General features: G+C 37.9%; 2 protein-coding genes across 4 annotated transcripts in view; one reads left to right on the forward strand and one right to left on the reverse strand.

Annotated features, from left to right (window-relative positions):
* LOC124511184 (zinc finger protein 345) overlaps positions 1-23,987 on the reverse strand; it is an 87,821-nt gene that overhangs the window by 34,815 nt on the left and 29,019 nt on the right. The gene's annotated exons all lie outside the window — the stretch shown is intronic.
* ZNF790 (zinc finger protein 790) lies at positions 1,209-22,924 on the forward strand. 3 transcript variants are annotated; one of them, XM_047078142.1, is made up of 5 exons: positions 1,209-1,533; positions 10,757-10,838; positions 11,858-11,984; positions 12,281-12,376; positions 20,282-22,924. In XM_047078142.1, exons 2-5 carry the CDS (start codon positions 10,830-10,832, stop codon positions 21,937-21,939), a joined length of 1,890 nt encoding a protein of 629 aa, XP_046934098.1. In that variant the 5' UTR covers positions 1,209-1,533; positions 10,757-10,829; the 3' UTR covers positions 21,940-22,924. The 3 variants fall into 3 exon arrangements, with proteins under 3 accessions (XP_046934098.1, XP_046934099.1, XP_046934100.1); XM_047078143.1 differs by having other exon boundaries at positions 11,861-11,984; XM_047078144.1 differs by lacking the exon at positions 10,757-10,838.

Genomic DNA, 23,987 nt, shown 5'->3' on the forward strand with positions numbered 1-23,987 from the left:
AGCCACCAAATGTGGGGTGACAAGATCTGGTAGAAGCTGACGATGGGGATGGTGAAAGAATTCATCCAAGGCAGAACAAAGGAGATAGAAGTTTATCGAATATACTGCAAGAAAGCAGTGGGCACAAAGGCAAAGCAGAGACTGTCTGCAGTGCGGCAGGGGTGGGAAGCTGTAGTTAATTAAAGAGGGAAAATGAGGAGGTGTGGTAACTAACTACGGCTTCCCACCCCTTAATTTTCCTTTATATGGTCCCTGTGTCCTGGTGTAAGTAACCCATTGGTCAGCTGGGGCTTATGGATATTTTGAGGTGGGTCACCTAAAGAGCATGTTTATATTCTGCCAGGGGGTTACTATGGGCCCTTCTACCTTACTCAGGTTTCCATTGTTAAAGTTAATTGCCCAAAAGCAGCCTTCACAATATTATTACCCCACCAGCCAGGCAGTATAGTTAGTGATCAGCTGGGGCCTGGGGATCAGAAATATTATATGCATAGGCTGTTTCTTCTTGAGATACCAAATATACTCTTCATTACTATTGAGTTACACTGAACATACACATTCTATGCAGTTGTCTTCAGGTCTTTCCTATTTCACAATAAAAATATTTTAAAGGCAATTATTTTTAAAGGTTGAATTTGAAAGTAGTGAAAAAAGTCACTCCATCAGAAAGTTTAGACATACTGTCCATCTACATAACGAGCACAGAGAAAGGGAAGCAAATTTTAAAAGCCAGCAAGTATTAACTTCAGGGGAAAAAAAAGGCTAAGACATGAACAACATTTACAAAATACTAATGTAAGCTTGAATATTAATTTAAACCAAACTCTCTAAAGGTAACTGGAGGATGGGAATAAGGTATTTGAGGATGTAAGGGATACTACACCTCATTAAAGAAGCAGCTCCCATGACTTCGCAGATAGGGGACCCTCCTGGGGCCGGGCCCCTTCATCCTACCCCCAGGTCGAGCCTTGTGGGATAAGAGATATCCACCACACCTGGCCAATGCTCAGACGGAGATAGTAAGGACTCGCTGGTCAACGGACCATTCTGTCACACCATATCTATCGGATGCCCAGATAAAGAACTCAACCTGCAAAGAATTACATCCTTCCTCTGAGCGCTGAACTACGTTTCCCAGGGGCCATCGCGTCCAAAGCTACTTCCGGTGAAAGGCCGCGTTGGTTTATTGTCCAGGTTTCCAGACTGGAGCATCCATTTGTGGGGAAGCAGCGTGGAGGCCTGGGTTGAGTCTTGCATTCTAAACGCGGCCTGGAATTAATAGTAGCTCCTGGCCACGGATGTGAACAACTGTGAAGGCGATGGTTTTTGCCCAGGGAAAGGATGTGGGCCCGGGGCCAAGGCCTGTGAATTGAGATCGTGAGATCTCTGAAAGGCTGTCCATGCTCTGACTGCATTTTCCAATGTCCATCATAGCCGAAGCAGCTTCCTGTCCGCACACTGGCCCTTTCAGGACCATAGGAAGGCTTGCGCCCGAGTCCCTGCGGAACATTTTTGAAGGGACCGCAGGGTCAGGTAAGTCTAAGATCCGGAAGCGGAATGACCCTGAGGAGTGCAGTGAGGGCTTAATGTTTTCGGAGTCTCAGGCCTTGCTAGCAAGAGGGTTTGGGAAGGCAGACGGTAGGGAGCTGTATTTGTGTGTGTCCACTTCCGCGCCAGCGATCTCGATGGGATCTGTGGGTGCCTGTGTGAAATTGGTACGAGATCGGGATATGGGTAATCGCTCAGGAGCGGTAGGGGTGGGGTGTGTGTGTGTGTGTGTGTGTGTGTGTGTGTGTGTGTGTTAGCGTTTGCATGGGCACGATGGTGACGGGAGCTGTACGTGATAGTAATGACGTATTTACTAAATACGTATTTACACACGTATTTAGGTGTGACTGTGCACGTATATGATTGTGACTACATCACTCTGTGCGTGACCATGTGTGTAGTGTAGTAACAGCAGCGGTGGAGCCAGAAACAGACTATTGTGTTTAGTAACAGTCATTCGTAAATGTGTGGAGAGCAGTTTCTGTGGTGGCCGTTAGGTGGATTGGGTAGGTTAGTATAGAATGAGGGGAAAGTAATAGGAGACAGTGTAGAGAACACATTCCAAGAGTTTCTCTGTAAATATGAGCAGAGAAATGGAGCAGCAGCTGATGGGGGCAGAGACCGGGAAATAACACCTCAGTATGCTGGTGGTAATGAGCCACGAGGGAGGGAAAAAGTTTTAAGGGCAAAAATGAGTGAGCCAAGCCCAAGAATAAAGCAGGGTACTGTAGTGTTGCAGAGAATGAGCCGTGAGCTCACGTTTTCAAAAAACAAGGGGAAATATCCTGAGATGTGGTGAGTTACATGTAATCGCAAGGCGTGAAATTCCAACTTGGAGATTTTCTGGAGGAGGGAGAAAGGTCTGAAAGTAATAAAAGCAAGGAGATACCTGCCCTGCTTCCATACCCAGTGGCAAGAGTCTGGGGGGTAGGGGAAGGGGATGTTGAAAGCCTTCAGAGTCCTCTGGGGAGAGCCAGGTTTCCCTTAGACCCAAAGGTGAAGGGAATATTCAAAGTGGTTGGAGATAAAAGAGGAGCTTGTTATTAATGAATTATGAATTCCAGAGAGCTACTAGAAAGTGTCAGGAGTTAGAGAGGGATGGGAAGAGGGGACATTCAGCCAGTGGGGAGTGCACTGTCTGAAAAGAGAGATTATCAGGGAATCTAGGGCTTCTTATGATGGACACAGGGACAACATGGACACAGGGGATATTGGTGCTGATATTCTGCTTGGATTCAAGACTGTTGGACAGGAAGTGATGGGGTAGAAAGAGGTGGATTTTTGAGTATCCCTCAGAAAGAGGGGAGCCAAGGATAGAAGCTTTAAAGATGGTTGGGGTAGGCAGAGTAATGCCCCTGCATAGGGTATAATCCCTGGAACCTGTGAATATTTTGCTTTACAAGGCAACGAAATTAAGTTAAGAACCTTGAAATGAGGGAGTTATCCTAAGTTATCCAATTAGGCCCAATCTAATCAAATGGATTCTTAAAGTCAGTAAACCTTTCGGATCAGAGGGAGATATGATAAAAGAAGAATGGTCAGAGATATGCGAAATTGCTGACTAAAGGCAGGGAGCCAATGCCAGTGGCCTCTAGAATCTGGAAAACATAAGGAAATAAATAATTCTCCCTTAGAGCCTCCAGAAAGGAACACAGCCCTGCTGACACCTTAATTTTAGCCCGGTGAGAACCATGTCTGACTTGGACATGCCTAACTAACCATGCCTAACTAACTGTAAGATAATAAATTTGTATTGTTTTAAGCCACTGTGTTTATGATAATTTGTTACTCAGAAAACTCATATAATGGTATAGCGTCTTAGCCTTTAGTACTGTGGAGGAGTCTTGAGCCCTATGACATGAAGGGAACTCAGTCCCTATTGATAAAGTTGAGGAATTCAGGTAAAGCACATAGGCCCTCTCTTCACATGTAATTTCCAGTTTTGCTGCATTGTGATTTCTTTTAAGTTTTTAAAAAATATTTATTTTGAAGGAGAGAGCAAGTGAGCAGGAGAGGGGCAGAAAAAGAGGGAGAGAATCCTAAGCAGGCCCCACACTCAGCTTGAAGCCCGATGTGGGCTGAATCTCACCATTGTGAGATCATGACCTGAACTGAAATCAAGAACTAGATGCTTAACCAACTGAGCCACCCAGGCACCCTTGCACTGTGCTATTTTTTAACTTTGGAATTTAATGAACTTTTCCTTGTGATCTAATATATGGCCAGTCTGTAGTTACTTACTTGTTTTCCACTTTATTTGTCTTTGATTGATTAAAATATATTAAAATACTCTAGGAATGAAATTTTATCTTATATAACCTGTAACTTCTGCTTTAAGTTGCTTCTGTGAGTTGATATATGAGATATTCGTATTTATTTTTATCATGAATTTTAGGCTTTTGTATTTTAGAATGCCCAAGATCATGGCCCCTGCTTATTATTTTTTATTTGCATTTGCCTTTTCTGTATTTCTCCATAATTTGTACAATGAACTTAAAAAAAATTTTTTTTAATGTTTATTTATTTTTGAGAGTGCACATGAGCATGGGAGGACAGAGAGAGAGGGAGAATCTGAAGCAGGCTCCAGGCTCTGAGCTGTCAGCACAGAGCCCAATGCAGGACTCAAACTCACAAACTGCGAGATCATGACCTGAGCCGAAGCTGGATGCTTAACTGACTGAGCCACCCAGGTGCCCCTGTAAAATGAACTTTTTATTCGAGTTTATCATATATAGTCAAGTGTATACATGATAATACAAGCAAAACTGTACAGCTTAAGTGAATTACCACAAAGGGAACACCCATAAAATAAAAGCTCAGATAAAGAAGTAAAACATTACCTGCACCCCAGAAATCTCGCTTGTGCTTCTGTTCAGTCAGGAGCTCCCCAAAGTAACCACCATATATTGTCTGTTTTTTAACTTACACATATGTAGAATCATACAGTATGTAACCTTTTTTGTTGGCTTCCTTTGTTCAACATTTTGTCTGTGAGATTCATCCATATTGTGTGTTCACCTTGCTAGGTGCATGTTCCAGTGCATGAATACACCAACTGTATTTGTCTGTTCAATAATTGTCATAGTATTGATGCACATATGTTTTGTTTCATGAATAATGATGCTAGGAGCATTCTTACACTTGTCATTTTGGGTTCATATGTATCCATTCTTTTGAGTCTATTTCTAGGAGAAAAATTGCTGGGTCATAGTGTAAGCGAATCTATTTAAGCAGATAATCTCAGTTTTCCAAAATAACTGAACTCATCAACAGCGTGTGCAAGTTCCAACTGCTCCCCTTTCTCATTAACACATAGTATTGTCAGACTATAAAATTTTTGTCAGTATGGTGGCTATATACTGGCATTGCAGTGTGGTTTTCTTAGACTAATGAAGTTGAATGCTTTTGTTTTAATGTCCATGGACTATTTGGATATCTTGGGGAATGCTTGTTCATGTCCTTTTCCTTTCCTTTTGGGGAACTGTTCAAATTTGGGGGAGCTTGTCTGTCCTTTTATTGTTGATTCGTGCAAGTTCTTTATTTAGCTTGGATGTGAATCCTTTGTCAGCCATTGTATTGCAAATATCCTCTAATCCATGGTTTGATTTTCACTAGTTCTTTTCTGATGAACAGAAATTGCTTTTTAAAATGTAGTTTTATTTAAAAAATAAATAAATACAAATCAAGAAGTAAATTGTAGTTTTATTTATTATCTTTCCCTTTGTGGTTTGTACTCTCTGTACCCTATTTAAGAAATCTTTTCTGGGGCACCTGGGTGGCTCAGTCGGTTAAGTGTCTGACTTCGGCTCAGGTCAGGATCTCACAGTTTGTGAGTTTGAGCCCTGCGTCATGCTCTGTGCTGACAGCTCAGAGCCTGGAACCTGCTTCAGATTCTGTGTCTCCTTCTGTCTCTGCCCTCCCCTGCTCATGGGCACTCTCTCTCTCTCTCAAAAATAAAATACACATTAAAAAAAAAAAAAAAAGAAATCTTTACCTATCCCAGAGGCATGAAGATATTTGTATCTTCTATATTAATATCTTTCACATTTAGGTGTACAAACCTTCTAGAATTGATTTTTGTGTATGTTGTAAGGTAAAGATCAATTCATTTCCCCCTTATAGATATTCAATTGACTTGGCATCATTTGTTGAAAAGTCTATCTTTCCTCCCTGATAATCTCTGCTCTGAAATCTACCTTGTCTCATATTAATGTAACCACTCTAGCATCCTTTTGATTATGATTTCCATGGTATATCTTTTGCCATCCTTTTACTTTTAACCTTTTTATACCATTATATTGCAGATAAACTGACATCTTGAAAATAATCAGCCTTTCATCTCATAAATGTGATAAATTCCTCCATTCATTTAGATGTTCTGCAATTTCACTCTATTGTTTGTAGTAATTGATGCAGAGGCCTTGTACTTATTTTGTTAAATTTATAAGTATTTGAAAATTTTGTTGCTATTGTAAAAGCTGTTATTTAAAAAAAATTTTTTTTAATGTCTATTTATTTATTTTTGAAGGAGAGAGAGCATGAGTGGGTGAGAGGCAGAGAGAGAGGGAGACAGAATCCAAGGCAGGCTCTAGGCTCTGAGCTGTCAGCACAGAGTCCGATGCGGGGTTTGAACCCATGAGCAATAAGATCATGGCCTGAGCCGAAGTCAGACGCTCAACCGACTGAGCCACCCAGGTGCCCCAAAAACTGTCATTTTAAATCTAACTTTTAATTTCCTAATTTTTACTTGAAAGTTGAAATGTAGTTGACATTTTACTCTCTCTGACTTCATGTTTTTATTCTTTAATATTTCTGTATTTCTACTAATGACTTGGCTGCTTTAAATGATATCCTTTCTCAGTTATTATAAATGAGGCAATCAGTGAACTTGTCTCTTTTCCATTTTGTAAGCTTTATCCCTATATTAGTTATTGCTGTAAAACATACTACCCTAAAAATCAATAAAACTGTAGGGGCGCCTGGGTGGCGCAGTCGGTTAAGCGTCCGACTTCAGCCAGGTCACGATCTCGCGGTCTGTGAGTTCGAGCCCCGCGTCGGGCTCTGGGCTGATGGCTCAGAGCCTGGAGCCTGTTTCCGATTCTGTGTCTCCCTCTCTCTCTGCCCCTCCCCCGTTCATGCTCTGTCTCTCTCTGTCCCAAAAATAAAAATAAAAAAAACAAAAAAAAACTGTATTATCTTTTTTTTTTTAATTTTTTTTTTAACGTTTATTTATTTTTGAGATAGAGACAGAGCATGAACGGGAGAGGGTCAGAGAGAGGGAGACACAGAATCGGAAACAGGCTCCAGGCTCTGAGCTGTCAGCACAGAGCCCGACGCGGGGCTCAAACTCACGAACCGTGAGATCGTGACCTGAGCCGAAGTCGGCCGCTTAACCGACTGAGCCACCCAGGCGCCCCAAAAACTGTATTATCTTAACACCATTTTTGCAGATCAGGAATTTAGGAGTGGCTTAGTGTGGAGTCTCTGGCTTAGTGTCTCACAAAGTTGCAGCCAAACTCTTGGCCAGGCCACAGTCATCTGAAAGCATGACTGAGGCTGGAGGATCACTTTCTAAGATGATTCCCTCACTTGGCTATTGGCAAAAGACCTCAGTTCCTCTCCAAGGCTGCTATAGTGTCCTTATGACATTTCATACAGCTTTCCCCAGAGCAGAAAGACAGCAAGAGTACGTACGGTAGAAGCCATAATGTCCTTTTTGACCTATCCTCCTCCATCGTTCCCACAATATCTTCTTGGTACATAAATCTGCTCTATTCAATGCAGGAGGCAACTACACAGTGTTAATACCAAGTAGTAGATACCTTTGGGGACCATTCAGCATACTGGTACCATAATCTCCATCTTATTTTTTAATTTAGATTTGCTTTTAAATGTGTTCGGCAGTAACGCCGAATATGTCCTCCAGTAATTTAGAAAGCACTCCTGGGAACAATATTCCCTAAGTTCATGCAGCATAAAACTTTTTATATCCTTTATACTTGAAGGACAGCTTGGCTGCATATAAAATCTTTGACTCTGGGGGCCCCTGGGTGACTCTGGACGCACCTGGGTGGCTCAGTTGGTTAAACGTCCATTTTTTTGCCTTGGGTCATGATCTCGCAGCTCCATGATCACCCAACTTGTGGGTTCTGGCCCCCTGTGGGGCTCTGTGCTGAGAGCTGGGAGCCGGAGCCTGCTTCGGATTCTCTCTCTCTCTCTCTCTCTCTCTCTCTCTCTCCCCCTCTCCCCCTCTCCCCCTCTCCTCCCTCTCCCTCTCCCCCTCTCCCCCTCTCTCCCTCTCCCCCTCTCTCCCTCTCTCCCTCTCTCCCTCTCTCCCTCTCTCCGCCACTCCCGATTTGCACTCTGCCTCTCTCAAAATAAATATACATTAAAAAAATTTTTTTTAATCTTTGATTCTATCATTTATTTTCCCACAAGGATACTGGAGAGACTAACCTCACTATTTGGGGAACTGAATTTAGTGGAGAAATCTAATGACAACAGAATTTCCTTTTTCTCATGGGTAACTTGATATTTTTATCTTGATTTCCCATGGGTTTTAGCCTAATAATTTTATTAAGAAATGTTTATTAAGAAATGTTTATTAAGAAATTTTATTAAGACTCAAAATGAACATTTTGAGTCCTTTCTCTCTGCATATGGGGTGTCTTTTCATTATGTATATTCATGCTTTATTTCAGGAAATTATTTTTTAATGTTAAAAATGTAGTTTTTAATATTTGTTCTCTTCCTTGATTTGGATTTCATCTGTAGGGATCTGCTTAGTTACAGGTTGGATTGTCTCTGACTTTCATTGTTTTCTTCCAATAATTGTTATCTCTTTCTTTGTTTCATTTTGTTCCATTCACTAATTTCTGTATTCTTTGTCCATGCTACACTTTCTATATTTGTCATACCTTGTGCTTCTTGTAGTTTATTCTTTGTTCCTAAAGTGGTTTTGCCTGTGTTCTCTTTCATACTTGAATTCTACTAACTCTTGTATATAGTCTAGTCATCATTTCTTCCCCATTCCTGAGATCATTGTAACATTTGTGCATGTAGTCTTGCCTCAGAACTGTGATTGTATCATCAAATATTTTTTTACTCATAGTGGAATGTTAGGTAATACTTCTAATATTCTCTGACTTTTTTTAGGCAGTTTTCTTTATACTAATGGGAATTCTGGCATTCATTTCAAACTTATATCTAACAATATCTTTGGACACAGTACTTCTAATTTTTTGTGTGTGTTTGTTTGTTTGTTGGAATGTGATAGATTACCTCAGAATAGCTGTCACTGGTACTTTCCCCTGAAAAGGTAGTTTTTAGGTTCTTCTGCTCAAGAGTTCCCTCCTCTGTTACTGCAGTAGAAGACAATTTCTTTAAAATATGGTTCCTCTGAACAACCAGGTTTTCTTTGTTGTTCAGAATGTAACCTGGTTCAGGAGGACTCCTACTATCAGTTCTGAGTTCCCCAGTGCCTTCTCTGCTGCAATTAAAGAATACAGCCAATCCCCCAACTTATTTGATGAGGCCAGTATTACCCAGATACCAAAACTAGGCAAAGCATATCTCATAAGAATGAGTTTAAAAATCCTCAACAAAATACTTGCAAACCAAATCCAGCAACATATAAATGCACTCATACAATATGACCAAGTGGAATATATCCCAGCATTGTCTGAACATCCAAAAATCAATTAATGTGATACATTACATAAATAGAATAAAACCCAAAAATTACAGGTCATTTTAATAGATACAGAAAAAACATTTGACAAAAGCCAGTACCTTTTCATTATAAAAATACTCTATAAACTAGGAATTAAAGGGAATTTCCTTGACTTGATATAGGGCACCTACAAAAATTCCATACTTAGTAGTGAGTATCTGAATGTTTTCCCCCTAAGATCGGGAATAAGAAAAAGAATGGCTGCTTTTGCCACTTCTATTCAATATTGTAGAGATTTTACAGGGCAGTTAGACAAGAAAAAAGAAATAAAAAGCATCTATATTGGGAAAGAAATAAAACTCTCTATTTACACATGACATGATTTTTTAAATATAGAAAATCTTAAGGAATCCATATACAGAAAAACCATGAGAACTAATAAAGGAGCTTAGAAAAGTTTTAGGATACAAAGGACGCCTGGGTGGCTCAGCTGGTTAAGCATTCGACTCCTGATTTCGGCTCAGGTCATGATATCACAGTTGCGAGATTGAGGGTCAGGCTCTGTGCTGGTTGCTGAGCCTGTTTAAGATTCTCTCTTTCCCTTAGGGGCACCTGGGTGGCTCAGTCGGTTAAGCATCCCCCTTCAGCTGGGTCATGATCTCGCGGTTTATGAGTTCAAGCCCCACGTGGGGCTCTGTGCTGACAGCTCAGAGCCTGGAGCCTGCTTCAGATTCTATGTCTCCCTCTCTCTCTGCCCCTCCCTCACTCATGCTCTGTCTCTCTCTGTCTCTCAATAATAAATAAACGTTAAAAAATTTAAAAAAATAATTCACTCTTTCCGTCTTCCTCTGCCCCTCCCCTGCCCCTGGGGTAAAAAAAAGGTTTTGGATACAAGATCAATAGATAAAAATCAAGTGTATATTTATAAACTTGCAATGAAGAATCCAAAAATGAAATTAAGAAAATAGTTCCATTCACAATAGCATCAAAAAGCGTAAAATGTTTAGGAATAAATTTAATTGGTGAAGTGTAAATCTCATAGTCTGAAAACCATAAAACAGGTATTCAAACAAAAACTTGTACATGAAAGTTCATAGCAGCATATTTATAATAGTCAACAGGTGGAAACAGCCCAAATGTCCATTAACAGATGAATGGGTAAACAAAATGTGATCTAGGTTATACAATGGAATATTATTCAGCCACAGAAAGGAATGAAATACTGATACATGCTACAACTTGGATGAACCTTGAAAGCATTATGCTAAATGAAAGACACTAGTCATACTAAGTTCACATATTATAAGATTCCATTCATATGAAAGTCCAGGATAGAGAAATCTACAGAGACAAAAAGTAGATTAGTGGTTACTTAGGACTGAGAGAGAGGAGGAGGGAGAATGAGGACTTGGATTTTGGTTTGGGCCAGGATTTCTGCAGACTCCCTCTGACCTTTCTTCAGGGAAGAAAATGGAATTCTTAGTCCATTTGAAAGCTCTGAGGAAAACCTGACCTCTCACGATTCCTTCCCTCTAGCTCTGCTTTCTCAAGACTGTGCTTCACCAGGAGAGGAATCTAGAAGACTGATTGAGTCTTAGAATTTTAAGTCATGGCTCATGTGAGTTGGAATTGCCTCTTTCCAAAAATTATAACCATTTATATCACATCATATGAGCATTTTTATTTCTTATCCTTAAACTGCTTGCTTAAGTCACTATTCAGTGTGGTAAGTGATAGCTGGGAAACAGTCCACTGCCTTCCCTAGGTGTCCCTCTTCTGTCCAACGTGGCATTCGGCACCTCCTGCATCCTAATACTTTGACAGAGCACTGAAGGAGGAGAAATATTTTGCCTTAAAGGAAATAGTAGAGACTTTCTTTTCAAATCTGTGGCTTGACAAAGTGGAACTGAGTGGCTAAACAGGATATACTACATGAAAGCTTTTATTTACTCTGTAGAATGCGATATATCGATCATTAAAGGTGAGAGTTGGTAATGGTTGGTATTCATTTTAGTATGTGGCACTTTATCATGGCTTTTAAATAGAGGGTATGATGGAAGGTTAATAAGTTCAGAGAGATCAGGGATCTTGCCAGGAAATCAATGAGAGATTAATATTAATAAGACATGTGCTGATTGTCACTACTTAGCCTAGAGCCCAGAGATTTTATACATTCCCACAGAAAATAGTATTCTCCACAGAAAATGATACTCAGTTAGGGAGCGTATCTCTTCCAAGAATCCTTTCAATTTCAGCTAATTGAAAATTCAACTAAAAATAGCCTAAGGAAGAAGGGAAACTTGGCACGTAATAAATCTGGAGTTAGTCATTTAAGCCTGGTGTGGCATCCCTGTGGTATCAACAAAGAACTCATGATTCTGGGCTGTCATCCTGTTGTCTGCTCTTTGTCACGGAAAGGTCATAAGGATGTTGTGACTGAACAACAGGAGATTTTAAGAACATATAGGCATTCAGCTTCCATGTCATTTTCCCCCGTCCCCCATACTACAGGCAGCCAACTTCAGTTTTTTGCTCAGTGAGTGTCCTACTTCCTACAGTGCCCTTTTTCATTTGTGTCCCTTCTACCTAAAAGATTTCTTTTAATTTCACCATTGATGCTTGGGTTTGTTGTTTCAGCAGTTGATGATGTTCAGGGATATAGCTGTAGACTTCTCTCAAGAGGAGTGGGAGTGCCTGGACTTGGAACAGAGACATTTGTACAGAGATGTGATGTTGGAGAACTACAGCAACATGATCTCACTGGGTAAGATTCACAAACTGACCCCAGAACTTTCTGCTTTCTACATTGTGAATTTTTAAATTGTCTTTCAAGTGTCTAGGGGAATGTCTGACTTCTTTCTGGAAAAATGGCTTACACTTTGTAAATTTGGTTCTAGTGATCCTCAGTGGGAACATCCACCCTCTCCATCCTTTGGAAATACTTTATGCTTTTTTCTTGCTCTTCCTATAAGTGTTTTTCTTCCTTCATAACTAAGGGACTAGATGCAAACTTTGAAACCTCTACCATTTGGTCATTTCTTGTTTCTTATCTCTAATCAGGACTTTGCATTTATCAGCCAGATGTATTCTCTTTACTGGAGAAGGGAAAAGAGCCCTGGATATTTTTACAGGATGAGACAAGAGGACATTGCCCAGGTGAGTGATGGTTGAGCCAGCACAGGAACACCATCATTGCAGCTAAGAGCCCAGATGTTTATTGAGGCAGCACCATCTCTGAAATATTGGTCTCAGGTTTCTTCCTCAGGGAATAAAAACCCATGGACAAAAGCCTGAGACCTAGAGCCAAAAGTAACCTTTTCAGCATGAATTTCCAAATGACCCTTCTCTTCACCTCCAAATTCCACTCCCAATTCAGTCCTCTTCATTTTCTTTTCCTCGTATTATAAAAAGGTGTCATTCTGTTTCTCCAGTAGTCAATTTATTAATGCTTTAATTGAGTTTCTTTCTCTCTTTTTTTTTCATTTAGATATTTGTAAATGTCTTCATTTAGATATTTGTAAATTTCTAAAAAAAAAAATTTTTTTTTAATTTTCCCTACTCAATCTTGTATTTTTCTTACTCTGCCTAAATTCTCCTTGGTTCTGTATTTCTTGCACTCATTAATTCATTCTTTTAACTAACATCTATTAATTTTCCAGTTTCATTTTAGGATAAGAAAGGTTAACAAAGAGTATATAATCTATTAAGAAATTTGTATTTTTTTTTTGACTGGAATATGTCCATAAATTTAAGCAAAATAGGCTCTAAATTAAGAGAAGATGTAATAGGCTGCTTAGTTGAAAATCAGGAATGTAGGGGAAAATGGCTTCTGGCTATAGTGAATAGGAAGTGGCAGAAGAGAGGTTAAGGCTAATGGAGGACAACAAAGAGAATGCAATGTCATAAAAGTCCTAGCAGTCAAGAGGAAACAAGGGGTATATTTGGCAAGTTGAGGTTAATTAATGAATTTTCTATTATGAGCAAGACTCAGATTGAAATAACATACTCTTGGAGCTTCTTTTTTATTTGAAATACCGAGGAAAGAAAATAAATTTTATTTCCTTACTGGACTCATGTTTGTAAATTCCAGAAACTATATTTTATGTTTTAAAATTGTTCTTTTTCTGAACTATTGATACTGCAACAACTTGAATGAATCTCAAGGACATTGTGCTGAATGAAAAATGCCAACTCCAAAGGTCACATGCCAAATGAATCCATTTATAGAACGTTCTGGAAATCACTAAATTATAACCATTGAAAACATATTAGTGGTTGCTAGTGGTTAGGGATGAGCATGGGAGAGTGATGGTGGTGATTATGGCTATAAAGAGGGAGCACAAGAGGTAAAATCGGTGTAGTAATGGTCTTGGTCTGTGTCTTGATTGTGGTGGTGTTTACAGGAATCCACGTATGTGATGAAATGATATAACTATACATATGCGTTGTGCCAATATCAGTTTCATGGTTTTGATATTGTGCTTTATGTAAGATGTATTCGTTGGACAAAACTGGGTAAGGGGTACTCTTGCAACTTCTTGTGAACTTATAATTACAGTTGACCCTTAAACAACTCAGGGTGTTTCGGGGCACCGACCCTTGCACTGTCAAAAATTCATGTATAAATTTTGACTTTCCAAAAACTTAACTACTAGCAGCTTACTGTTGACTGGAAGTCTTACCAATAGCATAAATTAACACATACTTTATATGTTACATGGGTTATATAATGCTTCCTTAAAGTAAGCTAGAGAAAAGAATATGTTATTAAGAAAATCATATGCAAGAAAAGTTAATTTACAGTACTGGAAAAAAATCTACCTATAAGTGGATCCATGCAGTTTAAACCTGCATTGTTCAAGAGTCAACCATATTTCAAAATAAAAGCTTTTGTAACATATTCTGGTCCCTAAGATCTATGCAATTTTATTTTATATTTTTATTTCCTAAACACTGTTATATGCTTTTAAAATTTTGGTTAAATTATAAAATTTTCCATACTATAAATGTAAAATTTTCACATACTATAAATGTACTATTATAGATTAAGGTTATTCTGTATTTCTTGTTACTAAAGTTATAATTCTTAGTACACATCAATTATTCATGGGTTTTTTTCCACATTGGATGATGGTTGTGTCTCAGATATGAAATTCCTTGGCCAAAGGATTTAAAGTTAGAATACAATGTGCCCAATTAATTTAAGATAGTTAATTGATTTGTCATTGAAAAAGTTACTTTAAATCATAGAAAATTATGTGAATACCTTAAACTATATTTATTTACAACCCATAACCATTTTACCCGTGTTTCATTATAGGGCCAGGGCATGCTCTCCCTAATTGGAGTTCTGCCTATTCTTATATTAACCACACTAGTAATTCATTCTCCTAATTTTTTGGTTTCTGTTTTGAATAAGAATTTAGTTAATCTGACTGTGGAATCTTTTCCCCCCAGTCTTTATAATTGACTCCAAACTACTAAAATAAAATTTGTAGCCTTCTTAAATGAGTTTTTTTTAGAGTATTCACTTAGTTTTCATAAAAAACAATCTTTCTTTCATATTTCTTTATATAATGATACTAACATATACAAGTTAAAATGTCAAAAACAGTTGGTATAAACAGGTTTGGAAACAAATAGCAGATTCATGGTAAACACATGGGTATCTGGGAGGTAGCTATGACTTGAATGTATTTGTGTATTGTGGAAATTAATACTTATGTTTTCAGAAGGATCAGAGGGCATTGGTTCACATGAAGGTCAGGGATGGTATCAGTTTCAACGTAGTCTCACTACAAATGAGCTATTTTTATTTTTTTTAATGTTTATTTTTGAGAGAGGCAGAGTGCAAGCAGGGGGAGGGGCAGAGAGAGAGGGAGACACAGAATCTGAAGCAGGCTTCAGGCTCTGAGCTGTTGGCACAGAGCCCGATGTGGGACTCAAACTCACTAACTGTGAGATCATGACCTAAGCCACAGATGGATGCTCAACTGACTGAGCCACTCTGGTGTCCCCAAGTGAGTTATTTTTAAGTAGAGACTTCTAATAATTTAATAGTTTAAAGGCTATTGATTTCTAGGGAGGATGGATATTTCTTGTTTACTGAATTACTGGTTGTATTTATTTGATAAATGTCTGCTGTGTGCTTGATCTATCCTTACCATTTGTTGGCTTAATATTTTGTATTTTTGGTGTGAGTGGGCATTCACATAAAAGAAACACTAATACACTAATACCTAGTTAGGGTGGCCAGAAGAATATTTATCTTTATTTTCTTTAAGACTAGTTTTATTTTGGTCCTAAAATTTTTGCTTTACAACTTAAGATAAAACTGAAAAATAATAAGCTGCATATATTTGAAATCTGCAGTTTGGTCTGTTCTGACATTATGCTATATACATGAAATAATCACCATAATCAAGAAAATATATACTTCAGTTATTGCCAGATTTTCCTTGTGCCCCTTTGCCATTCATTCCCCTTTCTACTCCCATCTTTGAGAGATCACTACCTGCTTTTTGTAACTCTAGATTAGTTTATATGCTCTAGAGTGTTACATAAATTGTTATACAATGTATACTTTTTTCCTTTTTGCTAGCCTTGTGTCTTTTGCTAGCATGATTTTGAAATTCATCTGTGTGGTTGCATGTATCAATAGCTTATTTGTTATTTCTCTGTAGTGTTCCATGTATGGCTATACTTTATTCATTCATTCACCTGTTCATGGAATTTGTTCTGAAAATTCTCAGCCATTATCTTTTCAAATATTGCTGCTTCTCCCATTCTTCCTCTCTTCTCCCTTTAAGCTTCCATTTACATTTACATTTAATCTTCTAACTGAATCTGTCATAATGCTTCTGTTAGGACTTTTCCAACCTTTTTCTCTTGGAGTTTTTCTTTTGACTTGTATTGGTTTCTTTTTTTTTTTTTTTTACTTGTATTGGTTTCTTGTTCTCTGCTAAAATGATTAATTTTGTTTTTAGCTTTTTGAGCATAGTTACTTTTAAACCCTGTCTCATAACTCCAATATCTAGAGTGCTTTTAGGTGTATTGTTTCTGTGGTCTGTTTACATTCATATTGTCTGGTTATTTATTTAATTTTGTGCCAGACAGTGTTTTCAAAATGGTAAAACTAATGCCCAGGATACCTTCCTTTATAGAGGATTTCTATTTGCTTCTCTCAAGTACCTGAAGGCATTAACATTTTGGTTTATATCTTAATCCATCACCCTCCTTAGATAGTTTGAAACTGAACTATAGTTCCTGTGTAGGTCTGCCTCTGTTTTACTCAAGTTTCTTATTTCTAGCCTTTCAGTTATAACAGCATGAGGAATGCAGACGGACCCTGGATACTAATCTGCCACCTTAGCCCTGAGATGTCATAAATTCTATCAGTCTCTAAGCCAAATGCTAGTGCCAGTACAATCTGAATAGTAAAAATTGGCTGAGCCTTTTCAGTATATCAAATAATGTCATAATATTTTCTTATTTTGTTCATCTAAAATATTTTACCAGTAAGTTTGACAACACATAGAGATTTGGTTAGAGATGTTTGTTTTCTTGTATAAGTTTTAAAGTTTTTTTTGCCATTGATGTCTTTAATTTACTGGTAGTTTTTGTTTGTATATAGTATAAAGAAGAGTTATAATTTTTTCCCCACACGGTTATAGTGAAACGCCACTTGTGGAATAATCATATTCCTTCTGTCATAATCTTAAGTTTCTGCATTGTTTCTGAGTCCTTGATTGTCTTCCACTGGGTTACATGTAGAGATACTATTTGACCAGAAATATGTAAAAATTCTTGACACGGCTGAGAACCTACTCATGGGTGTTTTTTTTTTTTTCTTTTTAATATAAATTAGAAGTGATTCTAGTAGGCACTATTTTATTTTTTCCAGCTATGTTCACTTGTTTAGTTCAGGCTCAGGATAAGCAGCAAGTTAGGTTTCACCAAGAAGAGATGTATAAAGAGTCATAATTAAGGACCTGGAATGTAAATGGAAGTGAGAAAAATCGGAGGGTGATACAGAGTAAAAATGTAGTAGGATCATTATTTCTAACTTTCATGTTTGTGCTGTGTTTGGGGTGTCCCATAGCTTGTTTATTAAATTAAGAATATGCAGATCGTGACCTGCTTAATGAGGAGGCACAAGCCACCCACACAGGGTTGGCAGGTAGCTCCCTCAGCATCCAAGCTTCTACTTTGGAGAAGTGAAAATGCTGGAGTCATTGTGATTGAAGGCACAGGTTTAATACAATTACACAAGGGAAGTTAAATCACAAGATTTATTACTTATGAATTGTAGAAATTGGGGCAGGGGCACACAGTGAGCTGTGGGAAGGACAGTCCTCCATCCCAGGTCATGAGCAAGTGGGAGATAAGAAAGCAGAGTAGCAAGCACCTTACTTAGAAGGTAGTTGGGGTTGAGGTCACTAACTTTTTGTGGGCTCAACGCTATGTGGCTATTTTTAAAGTGACTGGGAAAAACCACGCAGGAACTCATGGTGGGAATCCTAAGCTCAGATCTTTATCTAAATGCTGAGGTTCTGGGTGTGGGCAGGGTTGTCATACTGTAAGATGCCTAGGCAGCATCTCAAAGTAACTTTTCTCATCACATTCTATTATCTGAGGAATTTATTTTAATGTCTTTGATTTATATTCATTTGATATTTCATTTATCTTAAATGCTTTGCCTGTAATAATTAGCACAGTAATAATAATTTTCTAGTAGTTGTTTATGTGTGAGACACTGTTAAACCATTTCCAGTCCCCTCTGTTTTTCTTCTCTAATCGTTAATCATCATCATCATCATCATCATCGTCATCATCATCATATACTACTTGTGTGGTGCTTTTTCTGTGTTAGGCACTTTATAAAAATAGTATGTTTTCCCAACCCTCTCAATAAATCTCTTTAAAAAATATATTAATGTCCCTATTTATCATATGGAAAAATAAGAGCTCAGTGAAGCTCAGTAATTTTCTCATAACCTAAAGATGGTGTTAGTGAACAGAACTGAGCCTGAAACTGTGGTCTGTCCTTTTTCCACTACAATACACTACTACTTATACATGTAACTGAACTGCCTCTCAACTTCTTCAGTCACTGCTAGAGTACTTGCTCAGTTCTCACCTCTCTCCTCCCAAGAAAAATTTGTAGCATAACCACATGACAATTTCATCAAATCCTAGCACATATCAAAAATGAGTCACACAGGGGTCCTACTTATTCTTAGCTCATGCCAGACTCCTTGCCCTTGACAAAACTTCTCAAAGTATTTTCCTTTTTGAACTATTACCCATAATTATGTCCTTTAACCTAAATGCAACATACCTGTGTTACTGAGTTCCTGCTCTTCTGTTAACTCTAGACCAGACAACTTCCCACATATAAGACTGATACTCTTATTTCCCAACATTACTGTTTTTAAGCTCGGAATTATGTAAGATATTCATTGTAGTATCTTGCATAGTATTTGAAATTTGTAAATATTTTGTGAAATATTTTCAGTGGCCTTGGATAGAAGGGAAAGGAAGAGAAGACCTGTTGGAAGGGCCTGAAAGCATAAAGCAGAATGGTTGAGCAATACTATAAACTCAAGAATAAAGAAAACAAAAGCACCTTGGTTGAAGTCATGTGCCAAAAAGATGGCTTGGTTTTATACAGTGGAGGAAATGAGCAGGGTGAAGTCTTTAAGTGTGCAAAGGCAAATTGAAGCATAACTAAGTAGCTGTAATTACATTTCTGCATATTTGTCTTTGAGTTAGTTTATTTTTTTTTTAATTTTTTTTTTCAACGTTTATTTATTTTTGGGACAGAGAGAGACAGAGCATGAGCGGGGGAGGGGCAGAGAGAGAGGGAGACACAGAATCGGAAACAGGCTCCAGGCTCTGAGCGATCAGCCCAGAGCCTGACGCGGGGCTCGAACTCACGGACCGCGAGATCGTGACCTGGCTGAAGTCGGACGCTTAACCGACTGCGCCACCCAGGCGCCCCAGTCTTTGAGTTAGTTTAGATATGCTCTTGTTTCATCCTATTTGTACAGAAAGTAATATGGAAGCAGGATATTCAGTAAACATGGAAGGGATTAGACAGTGCGATGTGTTATGTTGTTCTCACATGACTAAATGATCCCAGTTGTGCTTCCTGGTACCTGGTTTTTGTAATATTATCCTTTATTCCATCCTAAATTCCCTCTACTCAACTGTTTTTGTTTGTTTTATAGTGTATTTTTTACAGAATTATTTTTTTTTTAATGCCTGACATATGCTGAGGGTTGATTTATCATACTGAGTGAAACAGTTTTATCTTTACATTGGCTTTCCATGATTGGGTGGTACCCGAATAATTATTTTCTTAAATTGAATTGCTCAGGTGAATTTGACCAAAACAAAGGTTTTGGTTTTGTTTTTGTTTTTTTTCCTTGAGAGAGAGAGTAGGGGAAGGACAGAGGGGGAGAGAATCTTAAGCAGGTTCCACCCCCATCATGGAGCCCAATGCAGGACTCAGTCTCACAACCATGAGATCATGACCTGAGCTGAAATCAAAAGTTGGACACTCGGGGCGCCTGGGTGGCGCAGTCGGTTAAGCGTCCGACTTCAGCCAGGTCACGATCTCGCGGTCCGTGAGTTCGAGCCCCGCATCGGGCTCTGGGTTGATGGCTCAGAGCCTGGAGCCTGTTTCCGATTCTGTGTCTCCCTCTCTCTCTGCCCCTCGCCCGTTCATGCTCTGTCTCTCTCTGTCCCAAAAATAAATAAACGTTGAAAAAAAAATTAAAAAAAAAAAAAGTTGGACACTCAACCGAATGAACCACCCAGGTGCCCCTAAAACAAAGCTTTTATATATCGAAACACCCACCTCAACTTTTATTAGTTCTCTTAAATTTCTATTTATTTTCCACCTTTTTTTCATATCACCCAGAATTTGAGAATTTCTTAAGCTATTCACTTCTTGTGTGCTTTATGTATTTTAAGATTTACTTCTTATATCTACATTGGAGGTTTTATTTCTTTTTGAACAGTAAAACAGTAGGAATTTACCTTCTTATCTTTCAGACATGCCATTCAGATGTCAAACCAAGGAGTTATCACAAAAAAGTGTTACTTTTGAGAGAGAATTATCTCAATTGGAAATCTGTAAAAAACACAACCTTGAATATTCATGTTTTAGGGCTGATTGGGAAAGCAAAGGTCAGTTTGAAACACAACAGGAAAATCAGGAAGAATGTTTAAAGCAAGTTATACTCACCGATGAAAAAATGTCCACTTTTAACCATCACACAGCTCACAGACTTGATACAGGAAAGAAACTGAATGAATTTAAAGAGTGTGCGAAAGCCTTTTGTTCTGGCTCGGACTGTGATCAACATCAATTAATTCACACTGGTGAGAGATTTTGTGAAGATAAAGAATATGAGAAGACCTTTCTTTCTGATTCAGAACTTACTCAATATCAGACAGTACACTCTGCCAAGAAAACATATGAATGTAAAGAATGTGGGAAGGCTTTTAGTTTGCGTTCAAGTCTTACTGGTCACAGGAGGATTCATACTGGTGAAAAACCTTTTAAATGTAAGGAATGTGGGAAGTCCTTTAGATTCCATTCACAACTTAGTGTTCATAAGCGTATTCATACTGGTGAGAAATCTTATGAATGTAAACAATGTGGGAAAGCCTTTAGCTGTGGCTCAGATCTTACACGACATCAGAGAATTCATACCGGTGAAAAACCTTATGAATGTAATGAATGTAGAAAGGCCTTTAGTCAGCGATCACATCTTACTAAACATCGGAGAATTCACACTGGTGAAAAACCTTATGAATGTAAGCAGTGTGGAAAAGCGTTTACTCGTGGTTCACACCTAACTCAACATCAGAGAACTCATACTAGTGAGAAATCTCATGAATGTAAGGAATGTGGAAAAGCCTTTATTCGTGGTTCAAATCTTGCTCAACATCAGAATGTTCATGTTGGTAGGAAACCCTATGAATGTGAGAAATGTGGAAAAGCCTATATCTGGAGTTCGCACCTTGCTAGACATCAACGAATTCATAATGGTAGGAAACCTTATGAATGTAAGCAATGTGGGAAGACATTTATTTGGGCCTCCTATCTTGCTCAACATGAGAAAATTCATAATGAGAGGAAACTCTATGAATGTAAGGAATGTAGAAAGACCTTTCGTCATGGCTCAGAGTTTAATCGGCATCAAAAAATTCATACTGGTGAAAGAAACTATGAATGTAAGCAATGTGGAAAGACCTTTTTTCGTGGTTCAGAACTTAATCGACATCAGAAAATCCACACTGGAAAGAGACCATATGAATGTGAAGAATGTGGAAAAGCCTTTCTCTGGGGTTCACAACTTACTCGACATCAGAGAATACATACTGGTGAGGAACCTTATGTATGTAAAGAATGTGGGAAATCTTTTATCTGGGGTTCACAGCTTACACGACATAAGAAAATTCATACTGATACAGAATTATATGAATGTAAAGAAAGTAGCCAGATCTTTAGTCCCCATCCATATTTTACTGAACAGAAAATTCACAATGGTGAGAATCTCTATCAATGGAAAGACTATAGGAACACCTTTAGTCAGGACTCAGACTTTGCTCAACATCAGGATATTTACACTTTTGAGAAATCCTATGAATGTAAAAATTTTGAGACATTTTCTCCAAGCTCTCATCTTATTTCACTCTTGTGAGGTCTTATAATATAAAAATATAGGAAGTCTTTATTCATAACTCCTTAATTGATGTCAGTTAATTCCTTCTTTTGAGGAACTCACAAGTATAAGTAATATTGGAAGAACATTTGACAGAGCACACAACACACGAAATAGAGAATTCATAATGCAATCTATATTAATATAGGAAAGCATTTACTGATTGGTTTTCCATTTGGAATATCAGGGTAAAACCCTATGAAAAAGATGACACTGTGATTCTCTTGAATCATTCTTAAAAGCATTCTCCACATCATTGATACTACTCTGCATAGAATTTAAATCTAACTCACATAGGGAAACCTTCCATTCCTATTAAATTTTGTTATAGTTCCACAAAATTATACCAAAGGTGAATTTCTGTTATGTAATTAATCTTGGAAAGCCTTGAGCTGTGTCATGCAGTTTATTTGGCATGTCTTAGTTTCAACACCTCTTATCTTTGTATTTTTTGGAAAGTAACTTGAATCTGTGTTTCCTTATTTGATTACAAGGGTTAAATGAGCTTGATGACTTCAATGACTTAATAACCATCATTAATATTAGTGTTAGACAACTTCTATGAGAGGAAGACCTTAACAATATAATGAATGTAGACAAATATGCCATTTATATGTGTGTCTTATTGAATAGCAGGATGCTAATTCTGAAGAAAAACCAGTCAAACGGAAGGGAAGAAAGCTTTGAATCAGTATTAAATTCATTTGCTGCATAAAAAAATTCATACTATAAAGAAAGCCTTATGGTTTTAATGAAAGTGGAGTTGTTGAATGCTCACCAGTGGTTTTTGTTTTTTTTTTTTTTTTGGTTTTGTTTTTAAAGGCATTTAGAAATGATTTGTCCCTAACAGATTTCTAAAGCCAAATGTCATATCCATTTTATCACCACAATGACAATTTATTTTTTTTAAGTTTATTCATTTCGAGAGAGAAAGCATGAGCAGGGTAGGGGCAGAGAGAGAGAGAGAGAGAGAGAGAGAATCTCAAGCAGGCTCCCCACTGTCAGCAAGAGCCCAATGTGGGGCTCAATATCATGAACTGTGAGATCATGACCTGAGCGAAAATCAAGAGTCAGATGCTTAACTGACTAAGCCACCCAGGTGCCCCTGAAATTCAGAAATTAGAAAATAGCCAAATGAATTCTGATCGCTTGGAAATTTAACACTACATTTATAAATTATCAAAGTAACGAGCAAATCAAAAGTGAAATTACAGGCTTATTTAGATGTGAATGATAACAAAACTCCTATATGTCAAATCCTATGAACATGACCATGGCAGCTCTCAATGGAAATTACTCTTATGTATATAACAAAGAAAATTGAGGGAAGTTTACTTCTTGTCACCACTGTATTTCCAGCACTTATAACAGTGCCTGTCATATTGTAGAGTCCAAGTATTTGTCAAATTAAATAATGATTACTTAACAAGCTAAAGTAAGAGCTAATGCCCCAATGGGCATTTGAATTGATAGAAATGTGGTTTTTTCTTAATTTTTTTTTATGTTTATTTATTTTGAGAGAGTGTGTGTGAGCAGGGGAGGGGCAGAGAGAGTAGGAGAGAGAAAGAATCCTGAGCAGTCTCTGCACTGCCAGAGCAGAGCCTAAGGTGGGGCTTAAACTCACGAACCATGAGATCATGTCCTGAGCCAAGATCAAGAGTCGGATGTTTAACCTACTGAGCCACCCAGGTGCCTCTGAATTGATGGAAAGCTTTATTTAACGAAAATAAAGAAAAATTCATGGAATAAATAATAATACAGAAGGTTTTTTATTTTAAGTCAAAATGTTTCTTGGTAGCAATGCCTTAACATTATAAGAAAGGAGAACTGTGGTACATGTTTTAGAGGGTATTTTTAATGGCAATATAAAGAGATATAAACCTTACTAGAAACAAATTTTAAATAGGATATAGTTTGTTTTCTAGGAAAATAAATTATTAAATTTCAAGAGTAACTAAAAGGGGCCAAAAAATTTAACAGTTAGAAAAAATAATCTTTATAACTCATGTAGGAGTACAGGCTGCTCC

Source organism: Lynx rufus, unplaced genomic scaffold (genome assembly GCF_022079265.1).
Source record: "Lynx rufus isolate CCGP_SWC_20201006 ecotype Redwood Valley unplaced genomic scaffold, mLynRuf1.p SCAF_16, whole genome shotgun sequence".
Classification (NCBI taxonomy): Eukaryota; Metazoa; Chordata; class Mammalia; order Carnivora; family Felidae; genus Lynx; species Lynx rufus.

Bases quoted from the DNA above. Each gene is read 5' to 3' on its own strand.
- ZNF790 (XM_047078142.1), top strand. The intron at 11,985-12,280 runs GTAAGATTCACA...ATCTCTAATCAG, and splicing joins CAGCAACATGATCTCACTGG to GACTTTGCATTTATCAGCCA. The intron at 12,377-20,281 runs GTGAGTGATGGT...CTTATCTTTCAG, and splicing joins GACAAGAGGACATTGCCCAG to ACATGCCATTCAGATGTCAA.